The following is a 25532-nucleotide window of genomic DNA, read 5'->3' on the forward strand; positions in this document are numbered from 1 at the left end:
CTCCAGCAGCATTTATTTATTTATTTATTATTGAATTATATATCCTACCTTTTTTCCTCCAAGGAACCCAAGGCGGTGTACATAATCCTCCTTCTCCTCTCCATTTTATCCTCACAACAACAACTCTGTGAGGTAGGTTGGGCTGAGAGTCTGTGACTGGATATGAGTGGCTTATCTCCCCATCCTATGGTATAATTGGTGAATAACTGGGATCCGCAACACAATTTTAATTTTTAAAAGATTGTTTAAAATTAACTTAGAAAGGAAATCTGCATGTATTAGTTTTTCAAAAAAATATTTCCTGAACATATTGAAATGTTCAGTATTCTCAAGTTGCAATTTGTTTAAAGGCACAATCTATGCATATTTAGATTTTAAAAAATCTTACAACTTCCAGCATTCCCCACAGAGAATTCCCCACTGGGGAATCCTGAGAGTTGTTTTTGCCTAAATATGCATAGCATTCCACCATAAATGACTATGACTTGTCTATAGGCATTTATATTTTGAAGAAAACTTTGACCAGTCTTCTGAGAGTGCCCCTGTTCAGAAGACACCTTAAATCATGGCTTTAACCAGACGTTTAAGTCAAAAAGCCTTAAGCACTATGGTTAAAGCTGTGGTTGAAGATGTCTTCTGATCAGTACCATTGGGATATTGTTTCTGTTACCACTTATTAGCCCTGAGGAGGCTGACATTGCCAAACATGTACAGTACTCTTCAAGAAGCATGAATCACAGTGGCCTGGTTCAGACAGCATGCCAGCATGGTTTAGCATGCTGTCTGAACCAGGCCAGTATAAGCAAACTCTCCACAAGCTGCAAAGAGTACTTGCTCACTGCTGGCTCTGAGGGGAGTAACTTTTTTCTCTCCACATATACCAAGCTATGTAAAAATCTACAGTTATCGTAAAGGAACAGATACAGATAAATAGCTCCTGCTACTATTAATTAGTAGGATTTGAAAGAAGTGTTTGAAACTGATCATTCAGAATGAGAGTATACTGGAGACCTGTCTTGCATCACTGTTTTTAATTAGCATCTGCAACTTTTCATGTTTATGTTATGTAAACTCTGAAATTATATTTCTATACACATTTTCAGATTCTTATGGATTTCCACTCATTTGTATTCCATGTTATGAATCTGTTATTCTGTTGAGCTAATTTTTTGAACAGACCCAGCCCAAAAGGGTTGTATCCCCGGTGTATAGGATTGCTGTTAGTTTCTATGATTATTATGCATTAGCTATGTTTACTCAACTTTTCTGTAAATGTACTAAAAATATATCAAAAAGTGTAATGAATCTTGCAAGAATCAACAATACTTGAGCAATACTTGAAACAAGACAGGAAAACACATGCCTTCTTTAAAGAATTTTATTTGTGAGTAGAATTGAATGATAAGCAAAAGAAGAAAAATACAGAACACTTCCCTTTTCCAACCCATTTCCCACTGCCCACAAGTCAAACTCCCAAACAAATCTACACAACTAGATTTTATATTTTAATAGAAAGAGTTGAGAACTACAAAATTAGAACTTAACTATCATTGCATATGTGGTCAAAAGATAGGGCCCCTACAATTTATAATAGAAACACTGAAGCAACGGCTTTTGTAATGCAATTTCAATCCTGACAATGAGACACAATTAAGCTTTTTAGTGTTCACAGGACACACAGTTAGGCAACAAGCTTAAAGCCATTAGTGCCATGCAATCCATAGGAAACATTACTGTTAAGATTTCTCTCTCTCTCTCTCTCGCTCATCAGTTTCCCTGTAGAGTTGATATTACTGCCACAAACCCTCATTTCCTTATACTCCTTCGACACAGATATTACAGAAGTAAAATTTATTTACTATTTTAAACTGCTCCAAGGTATCTATTTGGAACTTAACATAGTTGGGACATTTACAATTAAGCTGCATCCAATCACTGAATTCATTATATATTTTTGTATTTTTTAAAAGCACAAGTTATATTGCATTCAATACTAGCTATTTTATCAGATTTTACTTGAAGGACAAAGAACAAACAAAACCATGATCTTGAAGCAGTATACTATTCATTATTAAGTTCATGTTATTTCATAAAACTGTCTTAGTTCCTCATGTCCTCAAGTAATATATGAACACTAGTTTTTGTTATAACTAGAAATTAGCAGAGTTTAAGTTTTGAAAGAATACCAATCATTAGGGTAAAGTTGTTGGAAATATTCACATGCACAACTCAAAATTTAGTCTTTGCATTCTATTTTTAAATGAGCAAATCCAGAGAAGTAGAATAGGATAGCAAGCTCTGCCAAGTCTGAACTATATCACTTGCTGATAGAATATGGCAAGCCTTTCCAGGGCTCACAGAAATGTGCCACATGGTCTTGATTCAACTGCTATTAGGAAATGACTGATCCAGTTACCATAATGACTGCTGACAGTGTTAATAACAGTTAACACATCAGTAAGTGGTTACAACATATTAGAGCAATTGAATGAGGTGGTAAATAAATGCAGATCTGTGGAGATTTTATTTCCAAGGGCTTGAATTTAACTTCCAAGTTTTAGGTGAGTTTCAATACAACATCTCCCTAGAAAACAAATTAGTAAAACAGCTGATTGCTCTGTGAAAAAGATTACATTAAACATATTAGAGGCATATTAGGAAAAAAGGCAGGAAACCCTACAGGTTACTTATGTCGTCTTAAACAGTACAAATAGCTTTAAAACTCAGCATACAGAATAAGAGGGAAGAAAGACAGAATTTTAAAAGCCTCAGTGTAACATTATTTCTAGTTACACAGTGCTAAAGCAGATACTCAGTTCAATAATATAACCTTTGAAAACATAAATGCAACCATTTCCAAGTTGTCAGTACTTAAAGCCACTTGCAAGACAAGCTCTGAGACAAGGATACATTGTCTGTGTTAAGCAGGACCTTTTGAAAAATGCTTGCTTTGATAAAAAGCAACATGGGTTTTCAAAGTTACACACACTGACGTAATTTACTTTTGTTTACATACTAGGAATAAATCATGGTTAGCTTCTGTTTGCACACACAAGATTAGCAAATTCTGCTTCTTAATTTTTCAATATAATCTTACTCAAACTATAGATTTAAGGTGTTGCTTGTTCTGCTTTTTATGTAAAAGACAAAAAGAAAATACTCAGTAAGATCGGATACATTCTAGTGCTTAATAAATGTAAGATTCTAAAACGTAATAGCATTTTTAAAGGTCTTTAGGAGTCACTCTTCTTTTTATTTTTCTTCAGGAAGGAAGGTGTACGGAACTTCTTCTTCTTCTTGGACGGAGACTTCCCAGGAGACTCATCACCACCTAGTTCAGCGGCTGCCACCTCCTCAGCCACTGGGGTCATGGTGTTTTCACCAAGCTGAGACTGGGGCTCCTGGTTTTCAGTTTGGCTTTGGGTGAGATCTTTGTCACATTTATCATCCTCTTTTCCAAAGGTTGGGAAGCTGAGGGCTTCTGAAGGTTCATCAGGGGTTAGGTCTGGGAGGCTTTGCTTGAAAGTTGCAGCGTCACTGTCATCGTAATAAGTCTGGTTAGGTTGCCTCTCTAATGGAACAATCAACAGAAATATTAATGTGTGCCTTGTTGCTTAAATGAGTTCTAACAAGAATCAGCTCTGTGTGGAAAAACTACATACAAACCCAGGCATTTAAGCCTTATGTAAACTGGCCTTTGGATAGAGAAATGTAGATGAAGGCTCTCTTTGAACTCTGACTTTGCTTTAATCCTTTTAGAGTCCAAATCTGAGTGTAGAGATCTATATCAATAGACTTGGTGTCAAAAGTTGAAAAGTTCATGTACTAGAAATTCCAGTTTTGTGGGTTTCTAAATTTATTCATATAACATTAATCACTTCTCTCTAAATGCACCCATAGAAATGACCCCGGGACTGTTTTCTGGCTCATCGTTTTTAAAGTTGTTATACTGGTTTTTAAATGTATGTGTATTTTGCTTGTTTTGTGGTTTTTTAATCTTTGTATATTGTTTTTAAGTGTTTTTATCTTATGTGAACTGCCCATAGAGCTTCGGCTATGGGGCGTACTTGCATACTTTTGCATGGGGCGTATTGCGTACAAATGCAATAAATAATAATAATAATAATAATAATAATAATAATAATAATGTCATACAAACATTTACTACTATTCATCAGCTGAAGAACTATGGATTGTTTAGTTTATACAGACTAATAATGAGGTGGCTTAGGCTAGTTTCCCCTCATTTTGTCAAAACCATTTATTAGCCTCAGTGCACAAACTGAATAGTACTGATGAATTAATGAGGTTTTAGGTTAAAAGTCTTCTAGTTGCAAAAGTTGTTGTTATACAATTTAATTAAATCTTTTCCAAACAAGGAAGAGTGGTTCACACTGTGATCGTTTTGGACATAATGTTGGGATCCATGCTATGCGTGAGCTGCTTCTGGTTTCCAGCAACGACCTATGAATGCTGCATTCATAGCTTGTTACTGTAATGTTTGAACCCAGAGATGTGGTATTGTTCGTTGGTAAACAACCTCAAGTTAACCCATGGTTTATTCTTGGTTTGTTTACCCATGAACAACCCCAAGTGCCTCTGTTCAGACAACCTAGGGTAACAGGTTGTCTAAAGGGTAACAACCTACAAATGCGGCATTCATAGGTTGCTGCTGGAAACTGGAGGAGTTTCACGTGTTCCCACAATTCATAAGTTAATTAACTCATGAATTGCCACTGAACATTACAGTTACATCCACACAGCCCAATTATATTCAGTATGAAAACATAAGCCATACTACTTAACATAACATAACAACATAATTATAATAACATAACAACATAATTATGCTTAACATAAGCATAACAAACCCCTTGCAGATGAAGGACCTGACCAAGTAAGCCCAGCAATTTTAACTATTACTCTCTCATCCTCAAAAGACATCTCACATGCTCTGTGACACCTTCAAATGGACCACAGATTGTTAAAAAGAATGCAGAAATTAAGATTCCAACTCATGCAGAACTGTTCCTTGGAGCTTTTTCAAATGATACAAAGGAGAGGAAGGTGAGGTAGGAACTATCCCTGCTTCCGCTTCCACACTTCTATCCACAGGTCTAAGCAGAAGCAAGATCTCTCAATTCAGGCATTAGAACATAAGAAGAAAAGAGACAAGAAGTATAGGTGATTCCTACTTCTATTTCCCCCACTTGTTCATAATACCTGAACTGGTCTTCAGGCTTAGGAAAGATGCTGTATTTGGCTATTTCATATCTCTAGACTTTTTTAGTTCTAAGATGGAAGGGAGGATATCTGAGCAGAAAACAAGGTTAGAAAAGAGGCACAATTACCATGCCCATGTATTGTTATACATAAATATTAAAAAGCACTATTCAAGTCTTGCAGGGAAGAAGGATAAGACTCATTTGAAGAACATCTACATAAAACAGCTGGGAGAGGTTATCTGGAGATGTGGGCTGAGGTGTCATCAATATGCGGATGACACACAGCTCTCCCTCTCCTTTTCATCAAATCCAGTTGAGGCAGTGACTGTTCTGAATCAGTACCTGGGCAGGGTAATGGACTGGATGAGGGCCAACAAACTGAGATTCAATCCAGACAAGACAGAGGTACTATTAGCAGGTGGTTCATGTGTCCAGATAGGTGATGTTCACCCTGTTCTGGATGGGGTTGCACTCCCCCTAAAGGATTGGATTTATAGTTTGGGGGTGCTCTTGGATCCAGAACTGTCACTTGAGACACAGGTGGGACTCAATGGCAAGGAGCACCTTTTATCAACTTAGACTGATATACCAACTGCAATCTTATCTGGACAGAGATAGCCTAGCTACAGTTATCCATGTTCTGATAACCTCTTGTCTGGATTACTGCAATGTGTTATACATGGGGCTGCCTTTGAAAATGTTCTAGAAACTTCAACTGGTACAAAACAGGACAGCAAGATTGTTAACAGGGACTGGCCAATGATACCACATTACGTCAGTACTTTTCCAGTTTCACTGGCTGCCAGTCCACGTCTGGGCCCGATTCAAAATGCTAGTATTAACATTCAAAGCCTTAAATGGCTTGGGGCCAGGTTATATGAAGGAATGCCTCTTCCCATATGTACCTGCCCGGACCCTAAGATCATTTTCAGGGCCCTGCCAAAGGAAGTGAGGCAGGTAGCTACCAGGAGGAGGAACTTTTTTGCTGTAGCACCCCAGCTCTGGAATGAGCTTCCTAGAAAGGTTCACCTGGCACCTACATTATACTCTTTTCAATGCCAGGTGAACCCTTTTATTTTCCCAGTATTTTATCATTTTACCATCTTAGTCTTTTACTTCACTGTTTTAAATCTGCATTTTAAATCTGTATTTTAAATCTCTGTATTGCTGCTCTGTACAATCAGAATATTCTATTACAATATTTTGATTGTACTTTGACATTGTGTTTTTACATTGTGGATTAAATTTTATACTTTAAATTCTACTTTATGGTTTTGATTTTTGTGAACATCCCAGACAGCTTCAGCTGTTGGGCAGAATAGAAATGCAATAAATAAATAAATCTGAGATGTTAAAAAAAACAAAACCTCAGATGTTGTTGGGTGGATCAAGCCAAATCATTCCCCTTATTTTTTAGGTTCCATAACTCATGTTCTTTTAACATAAACATGTTGAAAGATGGAGGAAATGGAATTAAACCAAAAACACAGGAACGCACAAAACACAAAAAACTTGCACCAGCAGTCTTTATTGTTTTTCCAGCTTAGGGTTTGGAGATTCAATGTTCTTTACTAAATTTATATCCCAAGTCAGTGACTTAAGTATGTTTGATTACTACCTCTGCACTGGAAGCTTACTATGAGCTCCATCCAACAAGCGTTTTATTGCACACTCGTTACTGAGCACTCACAGATTTCTTGGAGGTCCCTCACATGATGTCGTCTGCCTCTCTTGCACCTTCCTTCCCTTCTGGCTTTCCTTGCGCCGCAAGAAAAACCAGGAAAAGTCCAGTTGCTGCTCTCTCCTGCTGTGTGTGGGAGAAGCAGTGTGATTACAACACCCGACTGAACGGGCCTCGTGCTCATGTTTTCCATCAGGAAGTAACTGAGCGATGAAACCAGGAGTGGAGAAGCCACGGTAGCCAGCATTTTCCCCAGATGTGATGGAGCTTATGTTGCAGTCTGTATTCTTTTAAGATAACATTTAGTGTTATGTTTACTTTCTCTTCTAATTGTATCAAACAATTCTGTATATGGTGCAACTTTATTTTTGAAGCTTAGAATCTAAGGAATTTTTAAGCTCAGTGATGATAACTCAACAAACCAAAATGTTAGAAGTTTTAAACTGGGTTAAGATAATATAAAAGCAGTGTAAAGGTAGAAAGCCATTTGGCAGGTTAGAACTAAAATTAGGTTTTTTTAAAAAATATTCACAAGTTCCCTTTAAAACTGAACTACCGTTTAGTTTTCATTTTTTCTGTTTCAGCTGTTTTCTCAGGAAAACATCATTACCTTTCCTTGGAATATAGTATGCATCAAGTTTTTAAGCAACACTAAAAAGTTGTTTTATTTTAAAGAAATTCTTCAGAAAAGTAAGTACGTAAGTCTAGCAAATTTGGCTTCTAATTAGATTTCACATGAAGGAATTTCAGAATAAAAAATAAATGGAAAATTTGAAGCTTAGCGAATACTACTGTAAATGCTACATACAAATATTCCTTCTTGCACTATGAAGTCACCCACAGCAGTCAGTTTCAACACAAGGAGAAGATGGAACTTTCCTATCCTACAGAAACCTATGTTGAGACTTTACCAACTGTTGCTGCTGAAGCCATCAGAGGAAAAGGAAGCAGCAGCCAGGCGCCTCTCCAGAGCCCCCTCCCTTCTCTCCATCATGCCTTGATATGTATGAGGCTATGAGAGGGAGAGGGAGCAGCTGCTGAACTTTGCAACTAAGAATCTAGTGCCTGAATTTGCTTTCCCCCCTCCTTCCCAATCCCCTTTCTTTTTATTTCATGTTTTTAGACTGTAAGCCTGTGGGCAGGGACTGTCCTAAGAGATATTTTTGTAAGCTGTCCTGAGAGCCTTTTTTGGTTAAAGGGTGGGATAAAAGTGCTAAAATACATACATACATACATAGTAACAGAAGTGCAGACTACCAGATTTGCAGTGCACACTTGCTTTTCTTCCTTGGGCCAAATTTTAGATAATCATCCGTTCAAAATGAAGACAAAGGGAAGAAGGGCTCGCAACAGGTCACTTGGGAAATGATAAGAGCCCTGAAAAACCAACACAATTTAAAGATGGGCCTATTAGAAACACCATCTTATTTGTCTCCTAAGACAATTCTATATTTTTGTAATTGATGAATGCAACACAAATATATCTTCTTTTTATAGGAGACATTTGTTGTTTGTGGTCAAAATCAGTATCTGAACTAACATAATGAGTTTTAGATACAGTATGTAGCTACCAAGAAAGGAAGCCACTGTCAAATCTAATTTAAGGTACAGACTGTATTTCTGTTAATGTAACTCTGATCTGTTTGTTCTGGTAAAGCAACAGAAATAGTTAAGCATACTTGAACTGTGTAAATGCCTGACTAATCAAGCCAACACAAGGAGGAAACATCACAAAAGATGCAAGAGAATGAAGCAAAGCACAGAGAGGTTAGGGAAAGCAGCAGGAACAGGAATGGGATGATACTTACTATGGCAACAGGTACTCTTTAGCATATCCATCTCCTGTTTGTAATGCAGCCACAAGAAGAAAAAGCACAAGTAGAGAATCTATGCATCCATTAAAGCCATTGTGTTAAAAGAATGGTCAGTCCCATTCTTATAGAATACAGAATGAGGTGGTGTGAATAGACAACTTTGTAACAGACAGTGATAAGTCCCAGGGGAAAAGGGAAATGCAGTACACATCTTAGATTACACCTGTTTGTATACTCAACTTATTTTTTACCAGTTCACTGAAATAAGTTTAAAAAGTGTCTCTGGCTTTGCTCTCATTAAGCAAAAACCTTAGAAGAAACAAAGATACATTTCATCTAAATTAAAATAGAAATATGACCAGAGGTGTAATCCAATTACAATAATACTTAAGAAATGTGCAAACACCAAGCAGAATTCACTACATGTTTGCCTAATCCAAAAGCTTCTTGAACAAGTAATTTGCCCATTTATTGAAAGGACGCAGTTCTGTTCATGAAGACCTACTTCTCTACTAAAGTGAATCTCTTTTGTGGATGGGTGGTGCTCACATGAATCACAAGACTTAAGCAATCCTGGTCATATCACCCTTAGTGAATTTGCACAATCTAGCTGTGGCTTGACTGAGGAAGTGAAAATATGATTACATTTTGGAACTAATACAAAAATTTGATTTTGACATGGTAATTATTCCCTAGCTCAATAATTATCCTAAGCAGACTAGAAAAAACTTGAAATCTCTTCAGGTTGGCTTTGAGGGTTATAAAAATGCAAAATAATGCCCACCGGGACCAGTAAAATCCTAATTTTGCCAGTATCTTGATGGCATGGTATGGTAGCCAGTCGTTATTTTTTAGTCGTCAGCTGTGAAGTTCAATCCTAACACAATATACTGGGCATCAACTTACAATGAACTTTCTGCCAATGGAAGATTTAAGGAAGAAGAGAACAGGTGTGTGGTGTTGTATGTATGTTGTATGTATGAGTGTGTGTCTGTTACAATGAAAAAATACTCTATACGTTCTCAGCATAAAGAAATTATTTCGAAAGTTGATAGCTTCATCATAATTTGGACAAGTCACTGTCAGTAAATCCCTCTTGTGACTTTGTTAATTGGATCATCCAGAAAGATGTTATGTCATTTTCCCATACAGTTTCTTTCCTCTCAACTTCCATCATGACCCTATGGAGAATGGGGAAGCAAGAGTTCTTAAAAACATTATCCTGTGCACACTCCCACTACAGAGTGTGATTGTGCTTGCTCCCAAGTAAGTGAGAAAAGGAAGGACTCACCCTGATTCCACCAGCAACTTCACAAATGCTGCCTACTCTCATACCCAAGTTGGAGGGGGGATATATATCACAAAGAAAGTCCTGAGAGACAGCTAAGCAGAAATACTGTATTCACAGAGCCCAATTTCTCATGCAACAACTGAAAGAAGTTCATATGATCCCGCTTTGAAAAACTATGGCTGGGTTCATACAAGGTACTAACCCACTATGGGTTACTGTGTTGTCTGACCACAGCTTATTTTCCACAGGGTAAGTTGACATGTTGTTTGAACGCAGTGTGTTTTCTGCAGGGTGGATTATCTGAATGCAGTGTATTTCCTGAAAGGTGGATTGTTAAACATGCAGTGTGGTTTGTTTTTCTTGAAAATGCCACTTTTCTTGAAAATGCCGTGGCTTGTTGTTCTGTTGTTCAGGGTAGCTAACAAGCAACCCTGCATTGTTAACAAGCAACCCTGCAGAAAAAGTGCTGTGTTTGGGCAACATGATAACCATCCCTGCAGAAAACACAGTGTGTTCAGACCATACAATAACCATGGTTTAAAAACAACCCACACTGGGTGGGTTAGCGCGTTGCGTGAACACAACCTATGAACAGAGTGAAGGAAAAGATGTTATTTCCATCTTCTCATAGCCAGTTTGCAGCATGCTGTTATCAAAGGCAAACAAATCCAACAGCCATTCGTTCAACAATATTTTTTTTGTTAATCAGTTAGGTAACCAAACTTAAGAAATCACTTAATTCATTCATTTTGCTTTTGTGTTTTCTTGTTTGCATGTACATTTGGGTTTGAGGTGGGGGAGGGGGAGATTAGCTCTTGTTGATTATGTCACTGAGAAGAGGAGGGACACCAAGCATTAAATCAACTTCCCATCAACCTATCCTAGAAGCAATCCTTCCAACACTTGCTTACTTCCTGTAAATTAGCTGATTTACTAAATGTGGAACTGGTTTCACAGTCTGGGTGCTGGGCTGTACTTCAGGACTTCCTCCCAAACCTTCATTTTCCAGGTACAATAATTTATCTAGTTGAGACCAAGACAGCAGCACTAGCAGAACAGAGGGAATGGGCTGAAGCTACAAGAGAGTTCTGTCTTGGTGCCCAAATTGCACAGGAAATGAGGAAAGGCAACAGATTTCCTGAGTTGCATGGGTTGCACTGGTCTTTTTTTTAAAAAAAACTTTCCAGAATGCTATGCAAGTTTAGTCATAAAATACACATTTCCCCCATAAACATGAAAATGTGCATTTTTCACAAGTGTGAATTTGTGCAAATTTGAGAAATTGGAAAAAAATCCAATTCTGTCAATGAGAAGACAATAGAACGAAAGGCACCTGACTATCCATGAAATATAGATGGAATGGATTTTATAAAATCCATACATCCCTAGTGAAAGTACTTCGTTTTGCTACTTCCATCTTTGCCCCAGCCTGAGAGAGAGAGAGAGGAAAAAAACACTGCTTCACCAATTTGTCTGTTAAAGAAAAGAGGGGCAGTTTTTCTCCTTCAGTCTAGGCTTTTGCAGGAGGCATGACTAAGAAATGCAGGTTGCTTACCTGTAACTGTAGTTCTTCGAGTGGTCATCTATGTATTCACACATATGGGCTTTGCGCCTGCGCAGAGACCAGACCGGAATCTCCAATAGCTTAGGGAAACGCTTTTGGGCGGGAACCCCTCCCCCACGCTACCGTGCATGTCCACGGGGTTCCCGCCCTTCCCTCAGTTTACAGGAGTCCGACATTGTGCCCCCATAAACATGAGTGTAATTCAATAAAGAGGATAAAATAAATCTATAGTCAATTATGTCATTATTAAATATCACACCACCAAGAGGGGATGGTGGGTGGGTTGTGTGAATGCATAGATGACCACTCGAAGAACTACAGTTACAGGTAAGCAACCTGCATTTCTTCATCGTGGTCTCTATGCATCACACATATGGGCGAGTAGCAAGCTCACATACCTTGGAGGTGGGTTGGTGTATTATTTCAACACTTCCGAGAGCACCGCCCTTCCAAACGAACAGTCATGTCTGGATCGAGTGTCTAAGCTGTAATGCTTGACAAATGTGGAAGGGGTGGACCAAGTCGCAGCCTTGCAAACGTCCTGAAGTGGAACACCCCTGCTGAAAGCCACCGACGTTGACATTGCTCTGGTTGAATGAGCTGTCACAGGTCGATGTATCTCTAATTTAGAGATAGAGTAGGCCAGTTCAATTGTCTCTACTATCCAGCGTGACAATCGCTGGCATGACACTGGGAGTCCTTTATAGGGCTCACCATAACATACGAACAGTTGTTTGGATTTTCTAAATCCTTCAGTTCTAGCTCTATAGAAAGAAAGAGCTCTTCTAACGTCCAGCATGTGGAGAGCAGTGTCTGCAGGCGTTGTAGGGTTTGGAAAGAAGGCTGGCAAAATAATGTCCTGAGCCAAGTGAAAGGGTGTCACGACCTTTGGTAAAAAAGATGGGTCTGTACGCAACACAACCTTGTCATTGTGAAAAATTGTATAAGGAGCATCTATCCTTAGAGCTCTAAGCTCACCTGCACGCCTTGCTGAAGTTATGGCAACCAGGAACACAGTCTTGAGAGTCAAGAGTCTTAAGTCCGTTGTAGCCATAGGCTCAAAAGGTTTTCTCATCAGTGCATGGAGCACAACCGACAAACTCCACGACGGTACGATGTTTCTAGTTGTTGGTATGGTGTTTTTTAAACCCTTTAAAAATTCTTTAGATGTAGGGTGGGTGAAAGGCGAGAAGCCTTCCACACCTTCATGAAAAGCAGTGACGGCAGCCAGATGGACCCTGATGGACGAAAGTCCTAGTCCTTCTCGGAACAGTAAGAGTAAGTATTCCAGAATCACAGAAATGGGACAAATTTCAGCGATGTGATTCATTTGTACTGCAAACCTAGAAAACCTCTGCCACTTAGCCGCATATGACTTCCTTGTCGAGGGTTTTCTCGATGAAGTCAGAATACTCTGTACCGTCAATTGTTCGATACCGGAGGTTATGGTACTATTCTCCATGCTGTCATCTTGAGTGTCGAGAGGTCTGGGTGTCGAACTCTGCCTTGGTGTCGAGACAGAAGGTTCGGTATCGATGGTAGCTCGATGTAGTCCCCTCTCGACAGTCGAAGAGCATGAGGAAACCATGGTTGTCGAGGCCACCACGGCGCGATCAGGATACAGTTTGCGCTGTCTGTCCTTATCTTGGCCACGACTTTTGTCAAGAGTGGGAACGGTGGAAAGATGTAGAGTAGTCCACCTGTCCAAGTTCTTGCGAAGGCGTCTCCTAGCGAGTTCCTTCCGCTTCCTGCTCTGCTGCAGAAGTTGGTACAGACTGCGTTTTCTGCAGTGGCAAAGACATCGACAGTCGGATCGCCCCAATACCGAAAGAGGTTGTTTCTTACTTCGGTATCGAGCTCCCATTCGTGGTCGACATGGAAGGACCTGCTTAGGGAGTCCGCTACGATGTTCTCCTTCCCCGCTACGTGGATTGCAGTCAGGTAAGTCCGTCTCTTTATGCACCAGTTCCAAATCCTGAGTGCAGAGCGGGTTAAGGGGTATGATCTCGTACCCCCTTGCCTGTTTAAGTAACAAACAACAGTGGTGTTGTCTGTTGCGATCAGAACATCTTTGCCCTCGATGATCTGGGCAAACGCTTTTAAGGCATTTTCCACTGCCAAGAGTTCCAGGTGGTTGATATGTTCCTCCCTCTGTTGAGGGGGCCATCGACCTTGAACGGTGAGCGAATTGCAGTGAGCTCCCCACCCATCGAGGGAAGCATCTGTCGTGATGGTAACCGATGGTGTTCTCTGCTGAAAGGGAATCCCTTCCAAGAGGTTTTCCATCGAAAGCCACCATTTCATCGACGCTCGAACTTGTCTCGGTATCGAAAGGTAAGTCTTGCGAGCATTGCGTCGAAGGTCGAAGGTCTTTAAGAACCACCCTTGCAGGATCCTCATTGGCAGTCTGGCGAATCTGATGACAGCGGTAGTCGACGCCATCAAACCCAGCAATCTTTGGATTGTCCATGCCGAGGGTCTTGCTAGGGTTTCGATATCGAGAAGTAAGTCTCGAAGTGTCTTTGCCCTTGCTGACGGGAGGTAGGCTCTTCCATCCGGAGACGACAGAGTCACTCCTATGAAGTCTATCGTTCTCTGAGGAGTCAGTACAGATTTTTCCTGATTGACCCATAGGCCAAGGGATTCTAAAAGTTCGAGAGTCATGGCTATATTTTCCTGGAGCGTGTGACTGTCCTCCGATACCAGGAGCCAATCGTCTATGTATGGATAAACATGTATTTCCTTCTTTCGCAGGTGGGCACACACAACAGCCATCACTTTTGTGAAGACCCTCGGCGCCGTCGCGAGGCCGAAAGGGAGGACGTTGAATTGGAACTGCTCGACGCCGATGGAGAACCGTAGGTAAGTTCGATGCGACTTCCTGATGGAGATGTGGAAATACGCATCCTTCAGGTCTACTACCGCAAACCAGACCCCTGTATGCAACAGTTGGAGGATAGAAGTGACTGTTGTCATACGAAACTTCCTTGGGGTGATGTATTTGTTCAGTTGTCTTAAGTCCATGATCGGTTGAAGACCTCCATCTTTCTTCGGGACCGTGAAGTAACGGGAGAAAAATCCCTGGTTGAGTTCCTCTGCAGGTACAGAAGAGATGGCTCCCTTCGATAGCAAGGTCTGTACCTCGAGCAGCAGAGGAGGGGATGGTGCTGTTACTTTCACCCCCGAAGAAGGAGGGAGGGCATCGAATTCGATGGCGTATCCCGTCTTGATGATAGTGAGCACCCAGGAGTCGGATGTTATGAACTCCCATTGATGGTACTTGAGTGCTAGACGGTCTGTAAAGGGTAGTAGGCCTGGTACGGAGGAGTCAAAGCCGCTGCCTCTTTGAGAAATCCGGCTGATGTCTACTTTGCTGGTATCGACCTTGGTAAGGTCTCTTTCTCTGCATCTGTTGTTGTTGTTTTGGAGGTTGCTTCTCAAATTGAGGGCGCTGTTGTATCTGCTGGTACGGTTGTCTAGTCCAGCGCCTTTGCTTAAACTGTGGTTGGGGTTGTGAGAAACCCATCTTTTTGGCGGTTGTGCGAGCCTTATATATCGAATCTAAGGACTCGTCGGTTTTATTGTTGAATAGCCCCTCTCCATCGAAGGGCAGACTTTCTATTCTAACCTTCGTTTCGTTTGTCAAGTTGGCTGATCTCAGCCAAGCATGACGTCGAAGGGCTATAGACCCCATCATCGATTTAGAGTGAGAGTCCGTTTGATGTTTCGCTGAATTAGGGTGACCATATTTTGGAAAACAAAAAGGAGGACAACATGGTCGCCCCCAAGGGGGCGTGTCCAGCACCAAGGGGGCGTGCCCACCCGAACATAGCCTTGGTCACATGTCTGATTTTACAGCACACATTCAAGACAAATCTCTTCTTCATAACATCTTAATGTTAAAATCACTGAAATAAAGAACAAGTGAGAGATTCAATGTATCTGAAATTAACTTCACTCACTCCTACTTTTGTAGGTTTTGCTGTACTTTGAAGCTTTTGCTATACTCTTTGTGTTATTTTATTTATTTATTTATTTATTTATTTATTTATTTATTTTATTACATTTATATACTGCCCCACAGCCAAAGCTCTCTGGGCGGTTTACAACAATTAAAAATAGTAAACATTAAAAGTATACAAAAATTTAAAAAACATAAAAACAGTATAAAAACAACAGTATAAAAAGTGTTACATTCTCCCCTTCCCTCAAATATTTTTTCTGACTGTATCTTCACTCATTGCAAGCTGCTGTTGTTGTTAACAGGGTTTGCTACTGGCCCCAGATCTGTTTCAAATTTGGTATGGCTAAAGCTCTACCTAAAAGCTAAGTTTCAGCTCTTTATCTTTAAAAATGACAGTTTTAAAAATAATAATTTTAAAATGTCATTTTTTAAAAAATTCCTAAAAAATCAATGGATGAGCGGATCTCTTTCAAATTTGGTGTGGCTAAAGCTCTACCTAAATCCTATCATGGTACATAGTTTCATCGCTTTATCTTTAAGAATGATGATTTTAAAAATAATAATTTTAAAACCTCAATTTTTAAAAAATTCCTAAAAAATCAATGGATGAGCAGATCTCTTTCAAATTTGGTGTGGCTAAAGCTCTACCTAAATCCTATCATGGTACCAAGTTTCATGTCTTTATCTTAAAAAATGACGGAGTTATAAGCATTTTTGTTAATTCCCATTAGAGCTGCTCTTTGCAAAAAACCTGGATTTCCCCTCCCCCTCCCGGATCTGCCGGTTTACAACAAAAATCCGGACATATCCGGGCAAATCCGGGTCATATGGTCACCCTAGCTGAATTTAGCTGCAGATGGGCTATTGCTGTTGCCTCGGTATGGAAGATCCTCGCCAACTCCCTTTTATCTTCGGGCAGATGGTCAGAGAGGGAGTTTAATTTTTCCAGGACGAATATTTGGTACCTGGCCATGGTTGCCTTGTACGCAGAGGTTCGTATTCCTAGAGAAGATGAAGCATACACCTTCCTGCCGAGGTAGTCTAACTTTCTACCTTCTCTGTCGGTAGGGGCTGAATGCACCTTCTGAGATCTTCCCTGGGCAGATTCCACAATTATGGAATTAGGTTTTGGCTGCTGGAATAGAAACTCAGCATTAGCTTCCTTAACCTTGTACATTGACTCCAACCTTTTAGATGTCGACTGAGCTGCACAAGGATTTTTCCAGGAGATCTGTGCTGTCCTCCGTAGCTATGGTCGAGCTAGATTCCGTTCGAGTCACATCGTAGATCGGGTCATCATCAATCTCTGTTGGTTGATCAATGTCGAGACCTAAAGACTTGGACATTCGGAGTACCTGGTCGGAGAATTTTCCCACATCTTCTGATGCAGAGACAGGTTCATGACTATTTACAATATCGTCAGGTGAAGGCATAGATTCTATAGATACTATAGAGTCTGAATCAGACCTGTAGTCCTCATCAGGAGAATCTTGCACCGCCCGCACCGTCTGATGCACTGGCTGCAAAGCCCGCTCATGTTGAGGTGAAGGGGCGACGACAGTTGCAGTCGGTATCGATCGATGTTCTGTTCGCTCAGTCCTACTATCTCGGCTGCGAGGTGTATAGGATCGAGGATCTGGAGGAATTTGCAAAACTCTTGAATCTGGGGGAGGTTGTGCAAAGTGTTCATACCATCTGCGCTCCGAAGGATAATAGTCCTGAGGCCGGTAGTACTCCCAATCATAAGGGTAATCCCGTTGATATTCAGAGTATTGAGATACTCGATCAAAGTCCGGGCCAGGAGATTGGCGTCGTCGGTGTGGAACAAGCCCAGTCGGCTCCTCTAGCTCAACCGTGCACGGTACCTGAGCCGATGGTATGGAAGCAACTGATGTGGAGTCCCGAATTTCACCCTCCGACATCGAACTCCTCGCTGGTAACGGCAATTGCGTCGATACCGAGGTCGGCGCCGACTTGGTAGGCTCAGCGGGTATCGAAGATAGGGTATCGACCCTCGAGGTGGAGCGTCTTTCAGCGTCCTTCCTCTTTTTCTTCTTTTTCTTTAGCTGTTCCGCTGATTTAGGGGTCCGAGCCTTTTTTTAAATCTTCTTGGCTGCGGAGACCGCTAGGGATCGGCCTGGCGTCAGGGGTATGGCCCTGTTATCTGCCATCAACTCCTCACCAATAATAACTGATTGGACTTCAGGGCTAAGAGGTTTTTCCATTGCCCTTGAGGAGGGTTGTTCCTTACGCTTTTGAGGCGTAGGTTCAGTCGCTCGTAGAGCTTTTTCCCGGAGTATAGACCGCAGTCTATCTGATCTATTTTTCCGCGTTTGTTTGGTAAACGCCATACAATGGTGGCACTGTTGAACTTTATGCGCCTCGCCCAAACACAGTACACAGAGCGAGTGACCGTCCTTAGGTGGCAATTTAGCGCCACATTTGATGCACTTCCTAAAAGGGGCCTTTACGGCCGTGCGCCTCAGGCGCCGAAAGCGATCAGCGATCGCTGGAAAAAAAGGTAGGAAATAACAACAATAAATAATAATTTTTTTTTTTAGGTAAGACAAGAAAAAGAGAAGAGAAGTGCCGAAAGAGAGTAAAAAGCGAAGCCAAAAAGAGGTAAGTATCGTTACAAAGCTGGAGAGAACACGGTTTCTACGTCTGTGCACAATGGCGGACGACGAAGAACTGAGGGAAGGGCGGGAACCCCATGGACATGCGCGGTAGCGTGGGGGAGGGGTTCCCGCCCAAAAGCGTTTCCCTAAGCTATTGGAGATTCCGGTCTGGTCTCTGCGCAGGCGCAAAGCCCATATGTGTGATGCATAGAGACCACGATGAAGAACTAGGGGGATTTTTGCACATTAATGTTGAAAGAGAGAAAGGAGTAACCCCCAGAGATAGGAGTAATTTTCACCATAGGAGAAGAGGCAAGTGAATTTTTTGGAACCTTATTGTTAGGGTCTGCATGGGCTGTGATTTCTCAAGACATCCTGGGGTTATACTAGGAAATTCATTGAAAACTCAATCCAGTGAGTTTATAGCAGTTTTAAAAAAGGCACAAAGTTGGGAATGATTAGGAAAGGAATTGAAAAATCAAATGGCAAATATCTGCAATTATGGTATGGTTTCTTATGGAATACCATATACAATTCTGGACACAACAGCTCAAAAAGAGAGTGTCATAGAGCAAAAGAGGTACAGAAAATCACAATCAAAATGACCGAAGCACTTTCACTATGACAAAAAAGTTGCTTACCTGTAATTGTGGTTCTTCGAGTGGTCATCTGTGCAGTCACACATATGGGCTCTGCACCTGCACGGAGCCTCAGTTCAGGAAGATTCTAAAGCTGAGTAACGTTTTGGCGGGAATCCCTCCCCCACCACCTTAGCGCACAACCTTTCCTTTCAATTCCTTTGCAACCACTACTATACCAGTCTCAGGACCACCCTTCTGGCATGACACCATACTGACATTGACACTGTAGAGGTGACAGTGAATGGGGGTTTGTGTGACTGCACAGATGATCACTCGAAGAACAAGTTACAGGTAAGCAACCTGCTCTTATTCTTCATGGTCTCTGTGCATCACACATATGGGCGATTACCAAGCTAAGCCACTTGGGTTGGTGTCCCTGTAAAACAGCAGACAGCACTGCCCTTCCAAAGGAGCAATCTCTCCGGGATTAAACATCGACCTCACCCCTGCTGGCACACTCACTGTCGACACCATAGATACATAGGTACACTCTGTCGAGACTGGGGAGAAATTCACCAACAGCATCCTTGGATCCTCCAGGCTGTGAGATTCAAGGTGTGGAAATCCAGGTGATGAATTCGACCCTGATTGCATGTGATGAGGGATGGGTATGTCGGTAAATGGTATGTCTCCCCTTTCAACATCTGTAGTAGTGGGGCAAACCAGGCCTGTCTCGGCCACCAGGGCGTGATTAGAATGTCATTGGTCCCAAACTCCAACATGGAGTTTGCTACTACTTCATTTAGAAGTGGTAATGGAGGAAACATTTAAAACAGAGTCCCCTGCCACTAGAGAAGGAATGTGTGCAGCTATGGGTAGGGTGGTGATCCGAATACCTCTGGGGATGATCCAACAGAATATGCAAAGGGTCAGGCTGACCAGGGTTTGGAATCATGTTCCACCCTGCTGGTTTATATGCCAGAGGACAGCTGTGTTGTCTGTCAATATCTGGACATGACAGTTCTGGAGGTAAGTTTTGAACGACACTAAGACCTTCCAAACTGCCAGCAGTTAATTGATGTGATGGATGTTGTTGCATGACCATCGACTTTGGATTTGTGGTGGTCAACAGTGCACTCCCCAGCCTTCCCTTGACGCATCCATGGCAAAGAGGAGGACTGCCTGAAAGGCATGCCGTTCAACAGGTTCGGAGAGACCTGTCTGGGACCGTGAGGAAGTGGTGTTTGGTCCCACTGTAGTTCTGAAGGAACCAAGCTTGGAGGGGTCTCATCCGGAACCTTGCGTAGTCCACAACAGTGACTGTGAACGCCATGTAACCCAAAAATCACTGGAGAATGGTGATTCCTTGTTAGCTGTACTACTTTGAGTGCTAGTAGATTTACTCGGTCCCAAGGCAAGTATACTTTTCCTTCTATGGCATCGAGAAACGCCCCTATGAAAGTGATCTTTTGTACAGGATGCAAATTAGACTTTTCTCGATTGACGCAGAGCCGAAGCTCATCAAGGAGAGTGAGAGTGGTTATAAGATTGTGGTGTAGATCCACTGTCGTGTTCACCACTAACAGCCAGTCGGATATAGGATATAGCTCGACACCTAAGAGACTCAGATGTCCACATACCACTGGCATACATTTTGTAAAAACATGGGGGGCAGTGGCCAACCCAAATGTAAGTATCCATGCCTATGGCAAAACAGAAGAAACGGTGGTGCAAATGTTCAATATGTGGAAATATGCGTCTCTCAGGTTGATTGAGGCAAGTCACATATCCTTCCTTAAAAGAGGGAGAATCATTTGTAACATGGTCATTCTGAACTTCCTGGGCTGATAAAGGTGTTTATGTTTCAAAGGTCCAAGATCAGTCTGAAGCCTCCATCTCTTTTCGGTACTGTGAAGTACCTTGAGAAAAAGCCTCTTCAAGTGACAGTTGCAGGAACTCTTTGGATGACACCTTTCCTCAAGAGGGACTGAACTTCCTGGACCAAAACTTCTGATGGAGTTGTAATCTTCACAGTCCCAACAGGAGGGAGAGCCTCAAACTCAATTTTGTAACATGGTGAGTACCCAGGAATCTGACGTTATCCTTTCCTATGCTGGGAAGAAATCTGTAAGATGGTCCTCGAATGTTGGCTGACTCTTTTGCAGCCTTGGAGTCAGAACCGAGTCAAAGATGATGTTTGGAATATCCCTCCAATTTGTGCTGCTGCCTAAATCGTTGAGGCTTTTGCTGCTGCTGTCCAAATTGGTAGTGAGACAGTCTATCAAAGCTTTGACGATGAAGGAAGGGTTGTTGCTGTCTGAACCAATGATGAGGTTTATAAGATTGCTGTTGTTGTCCTTGTTGTCTGAACCCCATCTTCCTGGCTGTGGACTTTGCATTTTGGACCAAGTCCATCTATTCATCAGTTTTGGAAGTAAACAGTCTGTTGCCATTGAATGGCAGATCTTCAATGTGTGAACATTCCTCTGATGTCAATCCAGCTGACCTGAGCCAAGAATGCTTTCTCAGGGCTATAGCGCCCATGATAGACTTTGCTTCACAATCAGTCTGATGGCTCCCACCTGAAAGATAATCACAGAGGGACCCTATCTTGTCGCACCAAAAAAGCTGGTAGCGGGATATTAGTGCTTGGTAGTTAGCAACATGGAGCCCTAATGCAGTAGACTAGTATAACCGCTGTCCAAGCAAGTCTAGAATCTGCTTTCTTTATTGGCTGGGGAAGCACAAACTTTCTGAGGGTGACTTTGAGAGGACTCCACAATGATTGAGTTCAGCTGGGGATGCAAGAACAAGAACTCAGCCTCCTTGGCCTGGATCGACTTCAACCACTTGGATGTGGGAGCCATGGATGAAGGGGCAGCCCATGTCTGCTTCACTGCCTGCAATAGTGATGGTAAAAAAGGTATAGCTACTGAAATGGAGGTTTCAGTAAAAAACGCATCAAATACTGGATCCTCCAAGCGTTCTATTGGCTGTTGGGCATCAACTCCCAATGCCTGTGCCATCCACAGAAACTGTTCTGCAAACCTGCCCATATCCTCCAAGGTGTAGACACAATCCTCAGTGCCCACCACTTTGTCAGGGGTTGATATCGAAGGCGGAGTCAGATTCGTAATCCTCTGCTGAGGTCAGGGAAGATGGTTGATGTGTCCTTGATTCCTCTGCTGTTGGCAGGATTCTTTGACCTGTCGGTATGGAACAGTCGGTTTTGACACAGGACAAACTGGATGAGATATTGGGGGGTCCCGTACATCTTGAGAGAGAGATTGACAATCACACCTGGCATCTGGTGGTGGAGGATATCGCCTTCTTTCGTAATACAGATCCTAGTCTCAATGGAACCTCCAGTCATCTGGATAATAATGACCGGACGGTGGGTAGAACCAGTCAGAGCACTGCTCTCAATCTCTTCTAGTTGATCTGGATTGACCTCAGTAAATTGTGGTGTATTGACAATTGAATCCACCATAGGTCGGCAGTGGTGAGTGGTGTTGATAAGCTCAACTTGGAGAAAGATATCTAGAAGAACAGTCTTGATATTCTTGAGCATTAGCTCCATCGGAGCTGGTCGAAATTCCCTTTGTAGTGAGGGGTCTTGAGCCAATAGCCTAGGTGGAGGGGAGTCTAATGTATGGTGTCAATGGCCTGTATTGACACGAGCTCCACCTTGAGTGTTGTCGTTGACTGTTTCTCGATAGTTCGTGTCACGAGCTGCTCTGCATCGAGGGTCGTTACCAACTGCCTCTGGACTTTGTTGAGGAGAGGAGGTAGACCGACTTTGAGGTGAAAGAAGCTCTAATTTCACCCTCCAGTGTAGTAGATAGTAACTCAACTGGCGGAGGTTCCACTGACACAGAATTCTCCAGTGGGGGTGGCAGAGGAGGCATACTTAAAGTTGCAGCCTGAGAGGGCTGCCCCAAAGACAGAATCCTCTTTTTCTTCTTTTTAGGGATCACCTCCGCAAAACTCTTTGATTTTTCTTTCTTTCTTAGCTAACTTCTTAGCCATTGAAATAGACAGAGACCGTCCTGGGGTAGGAGGATCAGGTCTGACTATAACAATCAACAGCCTGGGAGGTGAAGATGCTGGTGAGGACACCATCGTCACAGACTCAGAAGTAGATACCTTAGCTTTTTGAGTTACTGTTTTCTGGTGATTCACTGTCTGAAGAGCTTTCCTCCAAAATTCTGCCTTAAGTCTGTCAGACCTATTTTTTCTGGTTTGCTTACAGAAAGATTAGCAATGTGGACAGATTTCCACCACATGCGACTCACCTAGGCAGATTGAACCTAAAGAGTGTCCATCTGCAACTGACAGTTTACTGCCGCAGCAAACACACTTGCAAAAAGGGGCCTTTAAGGCCATACCAAAAAACTATCAGTTGAAAGATCAATGATGACTTTTTTCTTTTTTAGAAGAAGGACGAAGGTAGAGATGTAGTAATAGAACACAAAGAAAAAATCCTCAGCTAAATAGATGAAAAAGAACGACTCTTTTCAAGATTGATTTCCTGGCGAGGCACCAGCAATGGCGGTTGTAAAGGAACTGAAGGGAAAGGCGGGAACCTGCAGAGACATGCATGGTAAGACGGTGGGGGAGGGTTTCCCGCCAAAATGTTCCTCAGCTTTAGAATCTTTCCGAATTGAGGCTCCGAGCAGGCACAGAACCCATATGTGTTATGCACAGAGACCATGAAGAAGAAGAAGCTAAAGCACTGGGGCTTTCTAGTTTAGAAAAATAAAGGGAAAACAGCATAGGGGTTTACAAATTTGTACACAGTGTCTATTAAGAACTCAGGTACGTAAGGAGAAAGGTACGTAAGGGCAGACAAAACAAAGTACTTCTCACAATGTATGATTTATCTACAGTGGTTAAGTTGTGGTGCTGGCTACATCTTTTAAAAAGGGTTAACACATTCATGGAAGATAATCTATTAGCCATGAGAGTTAAATGGACCCTCCGAATGCACAGGAAGTATGCCAATTATCTGGTGCTAGGGAGAAACAACAGGAGATGGCCTTCACTTCCAAAGGTGGGCATGTTGCTAGAAACAGAATGCCTGACAAGATGGACTTCCTTCTGTTCCATCAAGGCAACTCTGGTGTTCACAGAATCACAATGCTGGAAGGGACTACTTAGGCCATCGAGTCCAACCCCCTGCTCAGTGCAGGAATCTGGTTGAAAGCCTTCCTGAGAGATGGCTGCCCGGTCTCTGCTTGAATACCTCCAATGACAGAGATCCACCACTTTCCTAAGGCAGTTGTTTTCATTCTCTAATTGCTCTGTCCATTAGAAGGTTTTCCCTCATGTTCAAGTGAAATCTCCCTTCTTGCCACTTAAGCCCGTTATTTTGTGTCCTACACTCTTGGATGATAGAGAACAGGTTGCAGCCCTCTTCTGTGTGACAACGATTAGGTACTATCATATCCCCTTTCCATTTTCTTTTCTCATGACTAAACATATTCAGTTCCTTTACTCTTTCCTCATATGATTTAGTTTCGACTCCCCTGATCACCTTTGTGGTCCTTTTCTGAATTTGTTCCATTTTATTTGAATCCTTCTTAAAATGTGGTGTCCAGAACTGGACACAGTGCTTGAGATGAGGTCTGACCAGTGCAAAGTAGAGTGGAATTATTACTTCCCATTATTTTGAAACTATACTTGTATTGATGCAACCTAAAATAGCATTTTTCTTTTTTGCAGCCACGTCACACTGCTGACTCATATTCATATTGTGATAGACTAAAACTCCAATACCCTTTTCAGATGTACTGTTGGCAAGCCAGGTGTTCTCAGTACACATTTCTTTATTATTGTGAACACAACTACTAGTACATTTAGCTCTACAGAGTAAAATACATAAGTGACATTATCACCAATGGATCTATTAACTGAAGCACCAAACCATAGTTACAGAAGGTCCTTTAACTCCAAGGGACATACCTTCCTCTAGCTTGACTGGAGTAATGGGTGAAATGCAAGCAACAGGAGAGCTCCTTTCTCTTTGCTGGCTGGCATCTTCTAAGTCTTCTACAAAATGTACCATATAGAGAGGTTAAGAAAATAAAACTTTGCATATTAAATACAATATGAAAAGAAAGCCAAAGTTCATCATTTATCTTTGCTTTTACTAAAAGATACTTCTACTTAGAGAACAATTTCTAATGTGAGTAAAAAAAACCATGAGCACAACTGAACAAAAGCAGAGACCTCTCACTATGGTGTCCTGTGTTAAATTAGATAGGGCAGAATGCTGTTTCAATTTGCTGGGCTAATATCGACTGACGAAATTCACAATAAACTATGTTTTGCTTTGGCACCATTAATGTGAAAGGCTTCTTAACTGTGTGATCCCAGGCAAATAAGGATCACTTAAGTCCTACACGTATAAATCTGAAAAGGGGCTTGTAAGTGTATTCAGCTGAACGTACTTACAAAGTTCCCACAATTGGGAACCTTGCAAATGAATGCCTGAATAGGGCTTTAGTGAATATGACAATGTAATAGTGCTGTGTAACCAACTACATTTGACAATGTGATGTTATCGAGGGCCCTCATTGTTAATGAGAGTGAAGAATGAGTCTTCATTGCCCAAGCAAGTGGTTCAATACTCTGTGTTTTCCCAGCATTAAGCAGCATGGCTTTTGCCCTAATTCATATTCACAGAATCATAGAATAGTAGAGTTGGAAGTTGCATATAAGGCCATTGAGTCCAACCGCACCCCCTCCCCACAATGCAGGAATCCACCCTAAAGCATCCCTGACAGATGGTT

At 41.8% G+C, this 25532-nt stretch overlaps 1 protein-coding gene across 7 annotated transcripts in view; it reads right to left on the reverse strand.

Annotated features, from left to right (window-relative positions):
- Nucleotides 1–1362: 1362 nt before the first annotated feature.
- The window catches only part of ADD1 (adducin 1), a 198581-nt gene continuing 174411 nt past the window's right edge, over nt 1363–25532 (reverse strand). For 6 of the 7 annotated variants that reach the window (XM_063135816.1, XM_063135815.1, XM_063135819.1 and 3 more), the window contains 2 exons: nt 24703–24789; nt 1363–3571 (listed from right to left, as the gene is read on the reverse strand). In XM_063135816.1, the coding sequence (XP_062991886.1) occupies nt 3234–3571; nt 24703–24789 (425 nt within the window). In that variant the 3' untranslated portion in view covers nt 1363–3233. Of the gene's footprint in view, nt 3572–8714; nt 8749–24702; nt 24790–25532 lie in introns of all 7 variants that reach the window. The other variant, XM_063135822.1, reaches the window with a different exon arrangement.

Source organism: Elgaria multicarinata, chromosome 10 (assembly GCF_023053635.1).
Source record: "Elgaria multicarinata webbii isolate HBS135686 ecotype San Diego chromosome 10, rElgMul1.1.pri, whole genome shotgun sequence".
NCBI lineage: Eukaryota > Metazoa > Chordata > Lepidosauria > Squamata > Anguidae > Elgaria > Elgaria multicarinata.